Here is an 18,300-nt window from a genome sequence, read left to right as displayed (position 1 = left end):
AAACGAAAGATCATGTGCAATTGAGTAGGGAAATCCCCCTCCCCCTCCCCCGATAAATGGGAAATACTATTTATGGAAAATAAATAAAATTCACTGAATAACTTACTATAGAAAAAATTGCAAGACTGTAATAAATTAGTACGGAAAGTAAGAATTGCCATGATAAACGCCTTGTTACATTATTGAAGTCACAGACAGCTTCGAACACGACTGTTGATAAAACCCACTACAAAGGCTCCAAACAACAGCTTAAATTTAGGCCAAGTTCACTGAGCAGTGTGCTTCAAGGAATATTTTCCTTCGTATTATAAGCCGACGACAGATAAAAAATTATTGTCAATAAATTCCTTAACAAGCAAGTCTGACCAATGTTCTTGCTAAGAGAAATGTGTGAATGAATTACTACCTTTATTTAAAAATTCCTAACAAGTGCTTGAAAGCGTTATATGCGATCCAGGTTTCAAATGGGTCAGTCATGTACGGGTAGCTCTTTGAAGCAGGTGGTTTATTGCAGGCAACCGAAACTCTTATTGGAACTGCTCGAAAGAAACAGCTTCCCTGGAAATCAAGTTGTGATACAGCAAGGTTGCACAAGTTTGGCATTCTTCCTCTGCAGCTCTCTGATGTGCAGTGTTGGATCGCACTTCTCTGAGCATGCTGCTACGCAAGCTTCTCGGATGGGAATATTGAGTACATAATAATCGGTCGCTTACAAAGATACGCGTTTAAAAGAGCAGCGATGCGGTAAGCTACAGCGAGGCTGTATAACATACGTGCCTGGCACGAATAGCCTCTTCCGATGCCGTACTTTCTTTTGTTCTTAGTGAGCTCTGAGATCGTTGTGCGCGTCCCAGTACTCACTAAACAGCACGAAGTTCGCTGTCACGGCAATAGGCTAGCGCCGGGCCTACACCGGAAGTTATGTCAAAAGATCGTGAGCCTAGAACAAGCGCGCTCCTGGATCAACTGCATCGGGGATTAACAATGCTGAAGGAGAATAAAGCGAGAGATAAATATTTAAAGGAACAGCTGCTGGCCGTATTGCCCAGATGCAGGTATGCAGAGCGCTGGTCGGTTCCAGAGAGCGAGAAGGCGAGTGCACACGTATTCGTGTCCGTATGCCCCACGGTACAGAAGAGCTGGCTTCTTCTCTCTCGGGTCTGCCATCCGGCATACTCGGGAAACCCGCCGCAGGCTAATGCCTTATTCATAGACGGAGCGCCCTGGCTGTTAAGCAGACTCGGTAATGGGAAGTCCTATTTTCCTCTGCTACCTCCTTGTGCCTATAGGTTGTGAGGGTCGAGGATTCATCCGGCACTGCCGTAAGAGTTCTTGCACGTGAGAATTACAGTCGGCGGCGAAGATAGCCATTGCGTCTTCCACTAGTATGCGCTGTAGTTATTCTCGTTCTTTCGACAGTGTGGGGAAAGGCTTACCAGTATTAATGCTTTTTCATTAATGTAACGGGCACGCGGAAGTCTAACCAGCACTATGACTCCGCATAAACCTTGCGATCAGGTCTGTTACGACGACTCGCAGTAACCAGAATTGGGTCTTGGCAAAACTTTGCTCCATTCCCAGAATGATGTACATTTGCAATCTGCCTTGGAATCGGGGCTGATGCTGGACTCCCATGTGATTCCCATCATGGCTTTGCGGCGGGATATGTAACCGCGTATTCTGCGCTCTGTCTATTTTCTTTCAGACATCTCCATGGTTACTCAGTCTGACTATATTTTCTTGCACCCATTTTGTAATACCGCGTAACTCAATCGTTAGGAAGAAGTATTTTGGCGCATTCTGCACAATATGGAAGTCACGTTTATGTTAGATACATGCTACGCTTTTACGATCCCACGGGAGAGAGCGATGTCAAAATAATCATGTCCCACAGATAGTTGTTTGCAAGTCCAAGCTTTAACTGTGCGAGCGTGTATTAAAACAGTAATCGAAGGTTTTAGCTAGCCTCTCTAGTATCAGCAATAGCTAAAGTTATATTCTGAGGCTGCGGACATCTTTAGGCTCACCTTCAATACCTTAACATATCCTAAAGATACCTCTGGCTTGCTTCACTGACTTCTGTTCGTCACAGTATTGTCGATTCTTCGGATGCTTCAATAAAATTGTGCGCTTTTGTCACCAATGTAACCTTCCGAGGTGGTCATAAATGTCTCGCTGGAAAGGGGGAGGAAGATCGCGCTGAATGTTTATCACCTTTTTCGTCTGGTTCCTAGAATCATCTTCCCTTTTTTGTGCAGCCCATGTCAAAGCGAAAGGTAGTGTTAGCCTTAGTTGAAATAGTGCATAATTCCATTGTGACGTTGTGCCTTCCATATGGTTGTCCGTTTGAACCAAGTTTGAACCACGTTCAACTGACAAAGAACCACAGAAGATTGATGCCCCATAGCTCTGACAAACAGCTGACCTAGGAATGAAAGACGCATGGGGCATTCTAAAGGAAAAAAAGTCTTGTATAATTTTACGTTGGTGCACAGCATTCTATGCTATAGATATATTATGTACAAGTCGGAGCCTTTGAGACTAAGGATGCGGACACATGCGTATACCTGTGGATGCGGACACATGCGTATAAAGAAGCTGCGATTCAAGGGCCTTGAACAAAGCCATGCTAAAACGGGTGCGAAGCATCATTTCCGCACATGAGCCGCCCTACATTCCGTATTCTTGCCAGTTGCGTTTCCTTATTTGACTTTCGTTGTCAGTTATCCGAACGAGCAAAACGCATAGGCGTGCCTCATCTAATTATAAGCACGGTGGTTGATGAGGAAAGGCGAACCGCGTAAGATTTCTTTCGTTTCTGGTATAGCGTTTAGTGCAGTGGAACGTGTGCCGTCATAAAAAAAAGAAAAAGAAAACGTCGAAGCTTGCATTCTTCCTTTAATATCCGACAGCCAGGCTCTCAGAAGTTGCAGAAGGATGCCATACATGTGTACCGTGCCATGAATCTACTCGTCATTTCACGCCAAGTTGGCCACCGCCGGAAATTGAGAAAGCTGGAAAGTTCCGATGCCGCCAGGAAATTACAGTCATTGCAAGGCAAGGAGTTTCTAGCTTCTGCAGACAGGTAACCTCGGTAAGCACGACAGCTGTGAGCAGGTGGGGAACTCTACGGATGCTTGCTTCACGACGATTCTATGTTCTCAGCTGTGCTTAGGGGGAAAATTTCGAATTTAATTTTGGAGTTTTACGTGCCACAACCACAATTTGATTATGAGGCACGCGAACAACTTCGAAGCAAAGAATCGATGGGAATGAAAGAAATAAGAAAATAAAACCACGGGACCACTAATACATTTGGTCTTAACATTTGTTGATGGTGAAAATTGTACCTTCAGTTCTTTTTTGTCAGAGAAGTTTAGCGCATCTCAATCATTATTAAATAATAAGCATTAATTAATTAATAATGGACATCAATTTTTTTCGCCCTATCCACCCCTTTAGATGAGCTAAAGGCAATGAAGATTTATTTGCTTATATTGGCTCATTTTAATTGAAATAGTGCAATAAACGCAGGGAGCCTCACTGTATGCTGAATACTATGTGCACCCGCCAACCTTCTGTTGCCCTTCTTTGTGGACTAAGGCTGTTGATATGTCCAAGCCTAGCGGTCCTCTGTGGTTCTTAGCGAATAAATTCGCGACAGAGGTATAGGTAACGCCAACGCAACGCTAGTCTTTGTTAACGAACCAATGTCGCCTTGCGCATGACCGCTGCCTTATCTAGGACGTTACAGACTCCTATACGATATCCGAACTGGAGCCGAGTGAACTGGCGGCCTAGTTGGTACTTCATCTTCAAGACGACAGTGCTTGACACACACAGGACGAAAAGAGGAAGAACACTGACTAGGCGCTGTCAGTGCATCTGCACTATTGAGCAGCTTTTCGTACGGGCCATAACTATCGACCTCACCTTGCATAGCTTTTATGCGCCGGTAGATCCACTGGGGCGGCATGGCATAGAAAAAACTCAACAACACAAGCGGTTTTCCTGACCTCATTTTCTGATGCAAAGGCAGCATCTTTTCATTCTCACCATTCTCACAGCTAGCAGCTAATTGATTGTCGTGAGAAAAGTGAACTCCCGTGTCTTGCTTCAAACAGCGCCGAACGAGGGGAAGGACACTGCTAGCACCACAAGGGCAAGGGCATTGCATGTAAACATTGGGACTTTGCTGGCGAGTTGGACTCCTCTTGGTTTGTTACGGATTGTGGTGGACTATAAGTAGCAAAGAAGCAGAGAGAAGTAGTTAGTGGTAAATATTAAAGCAAAGAAAGAGGCTCATGTGTACTCTGTATGAAAAATCAGTTATGAGTATGTCACAAGCAGGTGTATCCAACTCTCGATCTGTCCAACTCATGCAAGTAGTGCTGGCTGGTGTCGCCATGTCCAGCCCAGTGGCAAACCGCTTATAATGCTTTGCTGTGCCTTTATTGCATCACATCCCGCTCATTCAAAGTGCACACAGACAGACTTGTGAGCTTTCCGTGTATAAAGGAAATGAGTCCTGATCCAAAGAGTCCTGATCTTCTCACAATTTGTATGGTATGACCGCCGGTACACTTTTTTAAGGCTTTCGCCTTAAATCTTTGTTTCCAGCCAAGTTGTGAGGTACAAAAAATATAACGTGACCCCAGGAAGGCCAGATGCGAACCAAAGCATGTCCAGCCGTGTATAAGAGATGACTATAATGATTAGCAGAGATAGTTCATGATTGATCAATGATTGGGTTAAGATGGATTAAGGAGAAATAGCATGGATAATGGTGGAATAAGGAGGATTAAGGTGGATTACAATAGGCGTAACAAGGCTTTCGCCTTCGCGCCTCTTAGATGATCACTAAGAAAACCTGGAAATTTTAAAAACGAAAGCCATAGATCTCAATGTTTCAAGGTCGCGTTGTGAGATGCAGAAAATATCGCGAGACCCAATTAAGGTCAGAATCGAGACAAAGCATGTCCAGCCGTGTATGAGAGATGACGAATCATTAGCAAAGTTAACTAATGATTGATTATTGTTTGGATTAAGGTGAATTAGAATGGATTAGGGTGAATTAAGGTATGAGTCGTATGAGCCATTGCATTTTTTGCTTGTTTACGGAAGTATGAGCCATTGGTTTTTTTGGAGAAAGAGACGTACGAAACGTTCAGGCTAGACAGACATGTTTGCTGTAAACTAAAGAAAACTAATGCCTTTGAAAATAATATTTGGTAAAGTTCGGCGTGGGTCGGAATCAAACCTGTGCCTCCGGCGTGCGAGATGAGCACGCTACCCCGATGCCATGGTCGCTCCACGGTTATGATGGACTAAATGTGTGCGTAGTGCGTGCGTCGTTGCGCTAGTGGCGGCGCAGGCAATGCGTATGATGTGGCAGCACGTCATGAGTGCACAAAGTGAGTGTATGAAATAAAAAAATGGCTGTGGCTTAGCTAAGGTTAAGCCCAGGATGCGAAGCATACTAGCCTTTATTTTAACGCGACAGCGTTAAGGAGCTCGTGTCGCAGAAAAGCCGGTGTCGTCGGCGTCGGCTCAGGCGTGCGGCGCTTGCTCAGGCGCACATTTCGTTGTCGCGCCGAACGCTGCGTTGCTCGACGCGCACCGCGTCCGATGCGGGGCGCGACGCCGCGAGCGACGGCGGGAGTTGGAGCGCCGGTTCTCCTCTGTCGTGACGTCATGGTGTCACGTGATTTCATGGTCACCGCCGCGCCTGAGGAGCTGGGTTGAGCCCTCGTAATATGCTTCGCATAAAAAGCATCAATGTTCAATTGAACACCGCTGAGCGGTCCTTCGAATTATGAACTCCTCGTGGGCAAGCGAACGCGTTGAGACGCTTGACGCGTTTTCATTTGGCCTTGACGCAGGCGCGAGCTTACTCAGACAAAGAACACGCAGAAAAACATTTAAATCATTTAACGAAAACGACTATAATGCTTTCGCACACGTAAGTTGTCTTAAGTGTCTCCGCCAAATTTATTCCCCTTATTTATTTTCCTTTTCTTTTTTCAGCGAAAGTTGTATACGACCAGCTTTCGGTAGTTTCTTTCGGCGTCCGGAAACAGAAACGAATTTAGCGATCTCTAACAAACTCATACGGGTGCAGTGCGGCGGCGCAGATGTCAAAATGCGGAACAGATTAGAACGCTCACCGATAACAATAGCGCGACGTCAAGGTTGTTGCAGTTTATAAGCAGGAGAGGTATCGGTGCTAAAAAGATCTGCGTTATCGACGGGAAGGATACGTATAGTTCATACACTCGAAGAACAACATGCGTACGAGGAGTGCTGGAGGGAACAGCAAGGAGAGTGTAAACGGCGCCGGCGCGAAGCGACCACCGACGAAGAACACTGCCGCGATGCTGAACAAAAACGACGACCGCGAGCCCGGACACCTCCGAACGAGCAACGACGCCAGACTAGCAACGCGAGAAATGACAACCATTCCACTCTGTGAAGAGAAATGGCAGCGAAAGCGCTTTGCTTTTCATTTGAAAGCTTTGACTGCCGTCAGCTTTCGCTGCCATTTCACAGAGTCAAATGGTTGTCATGTTTTGTTCCGACCTTGACGTGACGACTGGTGTCGTCACCAGTCTTTTAATGCCACCAATCATTTATTATTATTATTATTATTAAACTTCTATCACGTGTACCAATCAGTTACAATTCAGCAGCCCCACAGCAGGCTTTTTTTGCACACACGCGCGTAATGCGAAAAAGCAAACTTTTGAAGGTGGCCTGAGAAGAGCGGCTTTCTCTCTGATCGATTCTTCCTTTTCTTTTTGTTTCAGTTGGTTCTTATTGCTTCTAAAGCCATCGATCAACTACATTCACATTATTATAACGATAAAATTTCTTAACTTCACAAATAACGCATTTTTGTGCAGATACAAGGCATCGCAATTTTCGCGTGACAGGCCGATTTTGCTGGCGCACTCACCAAAGAATGCTTATGCATTAAAAAAGTGGGCAAAATTCCCCGTTCGCGAATTTTCGTATAGTCAGAAGCATTCTTTGTAATCGTTACTTATGAAATTTATAACGTACCCTCGAAGCCAAGACTGTGGCTTTTTCAAGAGATAAGCAAGTGCAAAGTATATCATGCACACATTTACTATCTGCCCAGTAAACTCTTTTACACAACCAATCTTGCGTTTGGTAAAGGAAAGAAACATTTCTGTAGTGCTTTTTTTTTCTCGCAGAATTTGCCCGCTGACACGCTCGCCCACTTTCCAAAGAACGGGTCCTCTTCAGAAGCTTCTTTCTGTTGTTTCAGACGCAATTTTCTGGTTGCGTGCGTTATCCGCTCGTTCCCTGTCCGCGCAACCGCTTGCCTGCGTTCTAACTGCGCCTCGGTCAGGCCAAACCGAAACGCGTCAAGCGTCTCAACGTTCTCGCGTGCCTGCGAGAAATTAATAACGGTGTTCTATGCCGCTTGTTCATGCATGCACCCGTTCATGCATGCACCCGAATTTATTCAGCGTTTAGTTCAATACGCCAATACGCAAGTGGTTAGTTGATGTTAAACGTTACCTTGCATGTACCATTGCTATTTCCCTCCGTAGGCCACAGTATACACAGGGAGATTTGTTTGATTGAGGCGTTGTTGTACGTCATTGTTCATAATCTCGGAGAGTTGAGCGTTTTCATTGCTTCACATGGCACATCGCATCGTGGCAGAAGTGTTAAACGTTAATTGAATAATTGGACTGTACGTACTTCAATTAATTATTATAAGATTGTACGCATACATTGTATACTTACATTCGCAGTCTGCACCACGTTTCACTGCGTAGCAAAGATGATCCTGTTCCGCGCGACACTTTTTTGGGTGCCTGAATGTCCTCGACGCTGAGTGCACGCTTTGGAGCCAATTTGCTTCCGCGTGTTTACGTGCTCCATCTGTACACGTGAGCAGCCCGCTGATGAGACGCCAGCGCCAAGCGCTCTCTTCAGGCAATGGAGGACTGTAATGTTTACACTAGCTCTTCACCTGCATTTTTGTCGCATAGGAAAGCAAGCGCATCACTTTCCATAGCACAAACTACGCATCCCGTCCTGCAGCGTCGCCGGCCGGAATGTGTAAAGCCCCTTAAACTTCGTAAAGTATTGCCATGCTTTGAAGAATGCCAGCTCCTCCTCGCGCGCTCTGGCCAAGGCCGACGCCGCGTCGCTATTGGCCTAATAGCATCACGTCGGCCCTCGCGCCGTGCATCAGCGCCATTTTTGCTCGAACGCGTCTAGAGTGGTGAGGAACGCACGTTGGCACCGTTGCTACGCTCGAGCAGTGTAGGCGGCGCCACGGTCGAAAAGGAAGCCTGAAAGAGATGAGAAATGAGGAGGAGTGAAGGCGGAGGAGGAGAGTGTCACTACTTTACGAAGTTTAAGGGGCTTTAGGAATGTGCGGACGCGAGCGCCCTCTGGTGGTGTTGCAAAAGACCAAGCGGCACGCGCGGCAAGACCATCGCAGCAGTGCCCGGAAAGGCTAGAGAAGAGCCAAAGAAAGCTGCGCTTTAAAACAGCATTTTGTTTAAAATGAAGAGTTTGCAAAGTCACAGAATCCGTTTGAAGCCAGAAGGACCAACATCAGGCAAATATATGTACTAACGCCTCCAGCCTCCTCCCCCTTGAGCGCACGACCCCACAATTATGAGCCCGACGCTTTGCCACGGCGCGATGAAACGAGAAAACCAGACGGTTGAGCTCGCTATTAAAGAGGTTCTGGATCAGCTGCTGTTATGCATCAATGTAGTGTTATCGTTATAGTGAAAGGCCCCCCCTGATAGTTCCTTAAGAATAATTGTTGAAGGCGCCTTCGTCGTTCCTCTTCATCAACTCTTCATGAACGTCGCCGTTAACATTGAATCCTCAATTAATGGCACGTAACCACAATGATATAAGGCGTCAGTAGGAAAGAACGACGAGAATTGAAACAATAGTGCACGTTTTTTGATATTAGTAAGTTTTTCCCTCCAACAAACACTTTTACTTGACGCGAACATCATATCCGCCTCTGCACATAAAACTAAACAGACCCCTAGCTCTCACCCTGAGGCTCTTGCAGACGTGGATGGATGGATGGATGGAGTAACTTTATAGAAAGGTCTTGCGAGCTACGGGGCGCAAGGTCCCATAGAGCGGGCTACTCGTGGACCTATCCCAATTCATTATTAATTAGCAAAATATTTCCCGAAGCCTTGGCTTCATACACTTTTTGGCGATGCAGTAGCGTAGCCGACTTAGAACTATGCTCTGGCGGTGCTCCGCGTTGCGCACCGATATGGACAATACCAAAAAGCGATGGGACGCGGCTCCCCGTAGCCCCTAACTAGAACAACAGACATGAGCAGTCCATACGGGTCCATCCGTATTGCGGGTCCTTACGGGCCCGCAATACGGATGAGAGGCTAAGCCTTTGGGTCCCGACGTGGGAGCGACCCGCTTTGGGTTAGGAATCTAGCGCGGCCTGAAGGACCTGAATAAATTATGTCATACCATACCAACCGCTTCATGGCTCTCACGTCCGCTGTATATTAGAGTTACCGTATATGACTCCCTGCGCGAGCCAAATGCTGTAACTCTAGAGTGTATTGTTACCTCGCTGTGAATATGGCGACATTGCTAGAGGAAAATAGCCAGAAGCTGCTCCATGATGACGTAATTATTTCAGCATTCTTATTTTGTCCTGTTGTTACTTATACTTGGGCTTAATATACCGTAAGATTTATAGAGGTTTCATGGGCAAGGCGCAGCTAAGAATGTTTCTAAGAGTGGTCGAATGAGTAGAACGTTTTTTTTTTGTTTTGCGATGTTGAAAGTGTACTAAGGAAAGAAAACAAAGTTGTTTGGAATGCTCGCGAAACAGCGCTTACAATCAGCATCTTTGCTCGCATGTTTTTGTTCTTTTTTAATATTACCACCCTACTCATGGCCAGTCCTCCGCAGAACGCTTTTACACCATTGCACAAGAAATCGCAATCATCATCATGAACAAACGAGACGCTGTTGCAAGGAGTTGTTCTAGAAGGGAGAAAAAGAAAGAAGGACGCCAGTCTCTTTCAGCGGCTTTGCTAAGAACTCCTGTTGCTGGTTTCGCGGTTTTCCCAAGCTACGGTGTTATTGGCTAACCATGAAGTGAGTCCCCTTTACAACAATAGCGGTTAAGTAACATTTAGCCTGGGAGGTCTTAACACCTGCCAGTTATGGGTAACTCAACGTATTGCTTACCGCACCATGCACTGTACCTTGCTGCTTGCTGTTCTGCGTTGATGCAAAGGATATTGAGACCTTACGTTAGGGCTGCCAAAATAATCAGCTCAGTCACGAAAGGTGCGACATATTGTTCGTGTCTTTTTCTTTCATTAAGCTGGCTATCTTAACCAAAGGTTGTCTCACGACCGCACCCTTCTGTGCATGCAATAGGTTTTCACGGATGTGCAGTTATGGTCACCCGTGTTTGGTATCTTGCTTGTGTGGTTATCAACTATGTTTTGCTCGCGCTGAGTTGATATCTACTCACTGTAAGTGTGTTGTAACACATATACTCCGTTTCAGGCATTAGGTGCAATGCCGTGGAAGCTAGAGATCATTTTTTGCAGGGGCCGCGTTCGCATTTAAATATAGTTCGATGTCTTTCTTCCGCAATTGTGTGAAACGTTTCTTTATAAGTATAGAATGAAAACAAGCTATATTCCTTAAAAACATGCAAACTATAGTACATGACTGATAATGCTTTGTTTTAGATAATGTTGCGTTTCGTTGTTCTTTTTTTCGGGTTTACCGCGTAAGCGTAGAGAAATCGGCGAGATTATGTTCGAAGATGCGAGGAATGCGAGCACCAGAGGAGGAAGGTGCTTGGAGGTGGAGAAGGCAATCACAGCGTTCGCGCCCTCTCCGTTTGTGCTTCGACACCGCAGGGCTCGCTGTGCATGTTCATAGCGCCTCCTCCTCTGAACAATCACACAAACTCTCTCTCGCTCTGCATGTTCGCAGCGTTTCTTCTTTGCATTTGTAGCACCTGCGCTATCCCTGTGGCATACCAGGCGTCGCACCGTCGAGATGAATGTAGCGTCCGCGACCGCTTTCGCGCCCCATGCCTTTTGTGCCTCGTCGCCGCGGTGCTAGCTGCGCCGGTTCGCAGCGTCCATAGACTTGCTGGTAACCCGCGTTCACGATGTGAAACGTCACTGTAAAACTTGCTCTGCAGCCTGTTGCGGTGGCCTCACGTGCATGCTCGCGTGAGCAAACGCCGTTTGGCCAGCGAAGCATTGACGGAACGCCCGGAGTGACACATTTTCAAGAGCGAACTTCTTGTTGCGTAGTTTCCACAGCGTTGCACCTGGGAGGGGGGAGGTGGTATTGTGTGTGCACGTGGTGAACAAGTCTTTTCAGTCTGCTGCCGAAGTTGTGATTGGCCGGGCTGTGGTATGCGTTAGAAGGAGACAGGCACACCCAGCCAATGAGCACTTCAGTAGCAGAGGAAATGGACGTGTTCACTAGTGGACACTTACAGAATCCCCCCCTTGATGTCTACAACAGTGTAAAAAAAGCTTCTGGGGACGCATACAACTGGCGCTGAGGTACTTGTATGCACCTTTAGTTTGTTTTAATGTCGCCTGTTTTCTAAACTTGTTTTTAGGGTCCAGTACACGTCTTGAAGGTGCTTTAATTACAGATTCTATATTCTTTTCTGAATATAGCTCGCATCTTAAAAGGCAAGTTGACGCAGAGAAGGCGATTTTGCTGTGGCCAGGTTTGGCAGAGAGGGTCGTTCGAGGGGGAAGATGTGTGCAGAAGTTCATAGTAAGTCCCAGTCTCTCTCATTCAATCGCTACAGGTGCTGGAATGTTTTTATTGTTTATTCTCTAGTTACGGGCACTACTTCTAAGTTGCCATAAAAAGGAAAGTGCACAACCTGATTTTTTCATAACTTGTGAGTCCCACCCTGTCCGCGATCACCCTGGCTTGGCGATTTTATACGAAGCCACGTAAACTTGTTACAATGTCGAAGACATTGTCTTCTTGCTAGCAGCAATTCTGAGTAAGGATTCTTATCTTCAATAATGATTATTAGACCCTCTTAGTAAAGATTTATCATTTAGTGTTTAAGTCTGGGCTTGTTGGTTCATTGCTTTAGTGGGTACGTGAACGGGCGAGAAAAAGACGAGGACAGGAGTAACGACACACACAAAACATGCATGGGTGCCAGCTGCCATAAATAAATAATATTTTTCCCGTCTTTTCTTTTTTGTATCTGTTGGTCAGCTGTGTAGCTCCTTGATAGGTTTCTATGTAGTTGCAAAGAAGAAAAGAAAAACGCACATGCACGTGCCATTCAGTGAAGCCCACCATGGCATGTTCGCGGCAGGATAATATACTTGCCGTATGCCAATACTCTTGTTCTGACACTAACTCTCTGTTTATTGCGCTGCTCAGGCACCCATTAAATTTCTCGTTGCCTGGCCCTGTATTCACAAAGCGATTTTGCACAGACATTGTCTCTAAGAGCAAATACCACCCAATTATGATGATGGGCAAAGCATTAGAGAAGGCGGCCAGGCAAATGCAAACAACACTTATATGGAAAAAAAAAATATTTCCAAAAACTAATGAATTCGGTCTCTGGTGTTTTCCTCGCAGGTTCCTATTTAGCGCAAGGCGCTTCAGCCGCTCACCCCTGGCTCTGCTGGTAATTTGCTTGCTATGCGTGGCTGGAATCGCCATCATGTCCAGAAATACGCCTGTGGCGCCACCTTTCTCGCACTACCCAAGTTTTCTGTGCGCCGGCAACAGCACGCAGGTCGTCTTGGCAATCCGGACGCTTCCCCGACACGACGCCATACGTCACGTGATTCGGAACAGCATAGCACACGGCGCCGTTCGTTCAGCGTTGCCTTCATGGGCGTTTCTCTTCTACATGGGCTTCGTCAAAAACTCGACGAGGTGCGTCGAATTTCGCATGAGCCTCGTCTCGACGTATAGCGAGGTCAGCGCAAGCATTAAAGTAATGCAGCCTATTGCTCCACAGACAATCAGAATTCGCCTGGGGCCGCTGAAATGTCGTGTTTGCATTTTTCACCTCCGCTTGCGACGTTTTCGTCTAAAGTGCCCGCGACTTTCTTGTTCGTAGCGGATGCTTGCAATTGATGAACTGCCTTCGCCAATAATATGCTCGCTAGCTATCGCAATAGACTAGCACTCGTTCTTGGGAGCCGCGCGATGATGTACAGGCTGCTTTGTGGATAGTTATCACTTTTATATTGGAAGCGGAGGCGCTTACCTCTAACTGGGTCAGTGACATTCGCGCTTCGAGGGTGAAAATTCATTAGGAATCTCCAAGTACAGCAAAGAGCAAAGCTAAACGTGTTTATAACGCCTGCACAAGTCTAACATTTCACATAAACAAGAAATACAGCTTCTGTCAGCGTTTCTGGTCGATTTATTTAAGTATCTTTTCTTTTTTGGCAGCGACATCAATATACATCTAGCTTTTTTAACCTAACTATTGTTGACAGTTGTAAAACAAAATAAAAAGGAAGAAAATAAACAATTTAAATGTTACATGAACTTCCAACTTGGATCTCATATAGGCCGCACAATTGAGAAAAATGTAGCACGTTCTAAACGGTCCCGATCAAACTGTTCCTTGAAATCCTCGAAGACCAGCATCGTTTTAAAGAGCGCAACTGGGAGCACGTGCAACTAAAGGCAAGGCAGTAAAATGACAAATACTTGGGTATAGCACCGATTCGCTACATTTTGAAAGAACAGAGGAAGAAAATATGTTGAAGAGACGAGAGAAGTGGGAACTTGCAAAATCACGTGCATTCGGGTGTGTCATATTTGTAAAGAAAGCTGGAGCATATACGTAGTACTACTGAAAGAAAATAAACACTGTCACACGTGGCCATATCACGAGTCGTCATGGCTCATCGGTTTCCACTTGTTCAGCCGTCACGCATACAAATTACCTACAAAAAACATCTAGACAGATATTTGACGCTGCTTATTCGGCTACCATGGCAGTTATTACTGGTACAGGAATTTTTCATATTTTCGTGCTTGTGGCTTCAGAAGTCCTTGTGTCCTTACTTTATTACGCCTTATCTTTGTAAATTTCTGAGCAATGATATATTTGTAGACGGCGCGAGGCAGTAACTGTTTTGCGCATTTGCATAGTCATTGCCAATAGTTGCATTTATAACGCAAGGTTTTGTTAGATGCAATCACTTTGCGAAGTCACAAAACCTTTCGAAGCCAGAAGGTTGATGTCTTGGCAAATTCATTCTCTGTCCATCATTCCTTCGCTGGCTGAACCGCCATTCTCGCAGCTACCGTACACTATAGCGCCAGAGTTCCCATTAGTAAATTTTTTTTTGTAAGAAGCTGTACGGCCGTCGCATTTTGTGATATACAGGATGGATGCCGTGCGTGGAGAGATACAAACCCATGGCGACCTGCTCGTGTCCCCCGTCGAATCCGCGGTCAACAACTCGGTGGAGATCGTTCTGGACATGATGCGCTGGGTTGAGGACCGCTGCGGGAAAGGACGCCCGCTGCGCCTCTTCGTCCACGTGAACGACACCGTGTTCGTCGACCCCATAGCCCTCGAGGGATACTTGGTGGGTTACCCGACTCTGTTGCGCTGCACTACCCCATCTCTTACGATGCACGAGATGGTTTACTCAGCTGCCGAATTGTTGGGTAATCGCGTAGTTTAGTTTGACCCCTTGTTCTTACATTTATTTATTTATTTATTTATTTATTATTTATTTATTTATTCGAGTACATATCACGGGAAATACACTAAAATTAGGAAATAAAATGCGTACATAAAGGAAAAGGCAGTCCAACACAACATCATTTTCTATTTTAGTAGAATACGCGGAGAATATAGTGGCAACACGCGAACATGCACTGGAACATGCTAAAAAAAGAGAGAGAGATTATACTTATAATGGCCGTGATAAAACAAGAATGTAAACCGTGAAAATGGCCTGCGAAATGAGGTAGCATAGTCTATGATAAAACAAATTACAAGACCAATAAACTCCACGCGAATAAGCAATTCCAATAAGCGACATCATTGGGATACCATTAAAACAATATTTAGGCTTAAAGTGCACTCGGAGACAACTACGAAAGACTTAGCCATCTGCAGTGGTTACGATTTCATCGGGGACATGGCTATAGAATGAAATGACGTGAGGCAACGCTGATGTGTTAAAGGCCTGTGTCTTTCCCAAGACAGGCTTGATGCTTAGGTGATGACAGAATGGTCGAGACATGCCCGGGGGTACTTCTAAAGGCATACAAATCCAATTATTGCGGGATTATCTATGCTAAGCAACATTGTGGTTGGGCGGGAGACCACTAGCAAATCACTAATGCTAATGATTCTCTTCTGTGGCGGAATACCTCAGGTGCCTGCCTACTGCAGGAATGATTGGATGTCTGCATCCCAGGAGACATCTTCTGTGTCCCGATATTTCTTCAACATATGCTTCTGATACATGGTGTGTTTCGCACTTGAATTCAGTCGGAAACATGAACGCACTGGCCTTATGTGGTCAATATCATTGAGTCTATATAATTAGCACAAGCACGTAGCACTCGTCCCCGTATACCGTGTCTTCATCATGTGTATATGTATTTTTTGCGCTGTATCTGGAAGTAACACACCTTTCTTTTCGAAGTGTATGGCTGCAATCACAAAGCTGTTCGTTTGTAAGACAATGATTGACACTGGCTGTGGTACTTGCTCACACCATCACCATCATGACCGACCCTCACCTTTTGTTCCTGGCTGCTGATATACGCAGGAATTGCTTGGTCAATGGAAATCCTGATTATCAAAATTTAACTATGGGCACTTGGAACTTTTTTTTTCTGAAATTTTATTCTGACGCTTGAAAACCTTCTCATATCGAAATTTTTTCGTACACGCCCACGACGATATAGCTTTACCCTACAGCTACCTGGGTCTTGATTGACATAATATACGCGAAAGCCTAAGCTGCTGTAACGGCGCATGTAATGGCAGCTGTAGCTTCCCGGTGGCTGAGAGCTGGGCTTTACAAGGAAGACGGTGCACAGAATACGACTTGGTCATAGGTTAATAGAGAGTTTTAGATTAGGGGCCCCAAAAGTGTGGGGCCCCATAGAGCTTTGGGGGTGTTAGCGTTGGGGCACGCAGCAGTGAAGTGCTTTAGAATGGGGCTTTGCGTTTGCGGATAGTGTCCTGCGCTGACAGCGCCACTACGACGTCAAAGAAAAGATATTAGAAATGATTAAGTAAAATATACCATTTCATGATAAGAAGAGTATTTTTGACTTTTGTGTTTTCGAGTTTGATTACAATTGAGAGGTTATTCCATTAGCAGGAAACAATTAGTTGCGCTTAGTTTTGAGTAACCAACTCTATGTGCCTTCACCAGCCAGGCTAAGCAGTGTTAGGCCTACGAGCCATGATGTGGACAATCGAATTCAGAATCAGCGGCGTCTAATGAATGAAATCTTCATGTCACACGCTAGTTGAGAGAAAGCGTTAACCACAGTCACCGTTCGTAGCTTGCGAACTTCGCGCGTTACCACTAATCGAGCCCAGTTTGGGGTGGGGTTAGAGCCGTCGCTTCGATAGGCGCTGCCTTGTTTTTTAATGCAAATATTTTGAGGTAACTTTTGAGGCTCCCGTTAAATCTTTGAAATAGCGTGCCCGACACAAAACCCAAGTGCAATTTGCATCTCGCGCCTGCGCATTGGCGTCGACGCTATTTCTTTGAGGCCCCAAACGTTTGGGGCCCCTATTCTAAAGCTCACTATTAGGAACCAAGGTATAAGGAGTGGCGTCGGGTTCTCGCACAGTATGAAAAATTTGTTCTCGCGTTTCTCTTAGGCTCTTTTATCCGCACATTAATACTACAACCTTTGCCTGTACTCTTGTGAAGCTACAATTGACAACGCCTCAGGGTCATCTGCTGTAGTTATCAGTCGACCTCGTCTAGTTCACGCTCTGGGAAAAGCACCAGTCATACTTCGGAATAATAAATAATTTATGGGGTTTTACGTGCCAAAACCACTTTCTGATTATGAGGCACGCCGTAGTGGGGGACTCCGGAAATTTTGACCACCTGGGGTTCTTTAACGTTCACCTAAATCTAAGTACACGGGTGTTTTCGCATTTCGCCCCCATCGAAATGCGGCCGCCATGGCCGGGATTCGATCCCGCGACCTCGTGCTCAGCAGCCTAACACCATAGCCACTGAGCAACCACGGCGGGTAAGTCATACTTCGGAAGGCGTAACACGAGTGAGGACACGTACTGATCAGGCTGTGTTTCAGTTAATTCAGCTTTCATGTATGCGTGTGATGAACTACTCGTTGTATTCTCGTGATTGATCAAACCCCAGGCTATCCACTGTGTGGAACGCGCTTTAGTTAATATAAAAGTAGAAATTAATAAAATAAAAGCTTATTTATAGCGCAAAATTGTTCACGATACTTTTCTCTTCAACGTAGCATCAAATGAACAGTACGGCGCCACGCCCCTCGTTTTACTGCAAACCGGTCAAAGGTGTCAACGTGGGACGTGACCCGAACGGCGTCAACTTCGTGCCTCGAGACCTATTCCGCGGTCCCGTTTTCCCACCTTACTGTGAGGGGGAAACCTTCTTCATCAACGGATCGCAACTTGGCCCGCTGTACGCGGCGTCTCTGTACGCCCTGCACTACACACTCCTGCCGCAGTACGTGACGGGACACATGGCCGTCATCGCTGACATGGGTCACGTGAGCATCGCCGAGCGTATCGCCAGCGCCGAGAGTGGCGGGAAGTATACGGGAACAAAAGTACGCAAGGCGAACCTCTTCATTACGAACATGTGGTTGAGCATGTGGAAAGACACCTGGCTCTACTCGCTTTATAACCAGACACGCCAGACGCACTTGGAGAAGAAATTGACAGAAATAATTGTTGAAAAGCTGCATGCTGCCTCAAACTGACACTACGTGGTGTTCTTGTCCTCGGTGTAAGAATAAACATAGTGAAAACCTTTCGCCTGCTTCAACAACGCTGCTCTCCTTATGCTACAGAGTCACGTTCGATTCAGCGGTTCTCTTTGTCCATAGCATTATAAAATGAACGTGTGGAAGCATTTCCTCAGCATGGCGGTTAGTTATTTTGTGAGTTGTCTAGCAGAGAATTAGTGTTTTCATCGCTCATTGCAATGTTTTTTTTCTCCTTGTGTAGATAACATGTAAGCGATGTGCGTGCGTGCGTGCGTGCGC

The 18,300-nt window shown here is 45.8% G+C and overlaps 1 protein-coding gene across 1 annotated transcript; it reads left to right on the top strand.

Moving 5' to 3' along the window:
• The first annotated feature begins 10,023 nt into the window (after window positions 1-10,023).
• On the top strand, window positions 10,024-18,068 carry LOC135898338 (acetylgalactosaminyl-O-glycosyl-glycoprotein beta-1,3-N-acetylglucosaminyltransferase-like). Its single transcript, XM_065427224.1, has 4 exons — window positions 10,024-10,149; window positions 12,655-12,957; window positions 14,432-14,636; window positions 17,533-18,068. Exons 1-4 carry the CDS (start codon window positions 10,145-10,147, stop codon window positions 18,013-18,015), a joined length of 996 nt encoding a protein of 331 aa, XP_065283296.1. The 5' UTR covers window positions 10,024-10,144; the 3' UTR covers window positions 18,016-18,068.
• The last annotated feature ends 232 nt before the right edge of the window (window positions 18,069-18,300 follow it).

This window comes from Dermacentor albipictus, chromosome 4 (assembly GCF_038994185.2).
Source record: "Dermacentor albipictus isolate Rhodes 1998 colony chromosome 4, USDA_Dalb.pri_finalv2, whole genome shotgun sequence".
In the NCBI taxonomy this organism is placed as follows: domain Eukaryota; kingdom Metazoa; phylum Arthropoda; class Arachnida; order Ixodida; family Ixodidae; genus Dermacentor; species Dermacentor albipictus.
The sequence above is the reverse complement of the archived record's forward strand: the minus strand, read 5'-3'. Positions and strand labels throughout refer to the sequence as shown.

Excerpts from the sequence above, each read along its gene's own strand:
- LOC135898338 (XM_065427224.1), top strand. Across the intron at positions 12,958-14,431 it reads TTCGTCAAAAACTCGACGAG|GATGGATGCCGTGCGTGGAG; the intron begins GTGCGTCGAATT and ends TGTGATATACAG. Across the intron at positions 14,637-17,532 it reads TAGCCCTCGAGGGATACTTG|CATCAAATGAACAGTACGGC; the intron begins GTGGGTTACCCG and ends TCTTCAACGTAG.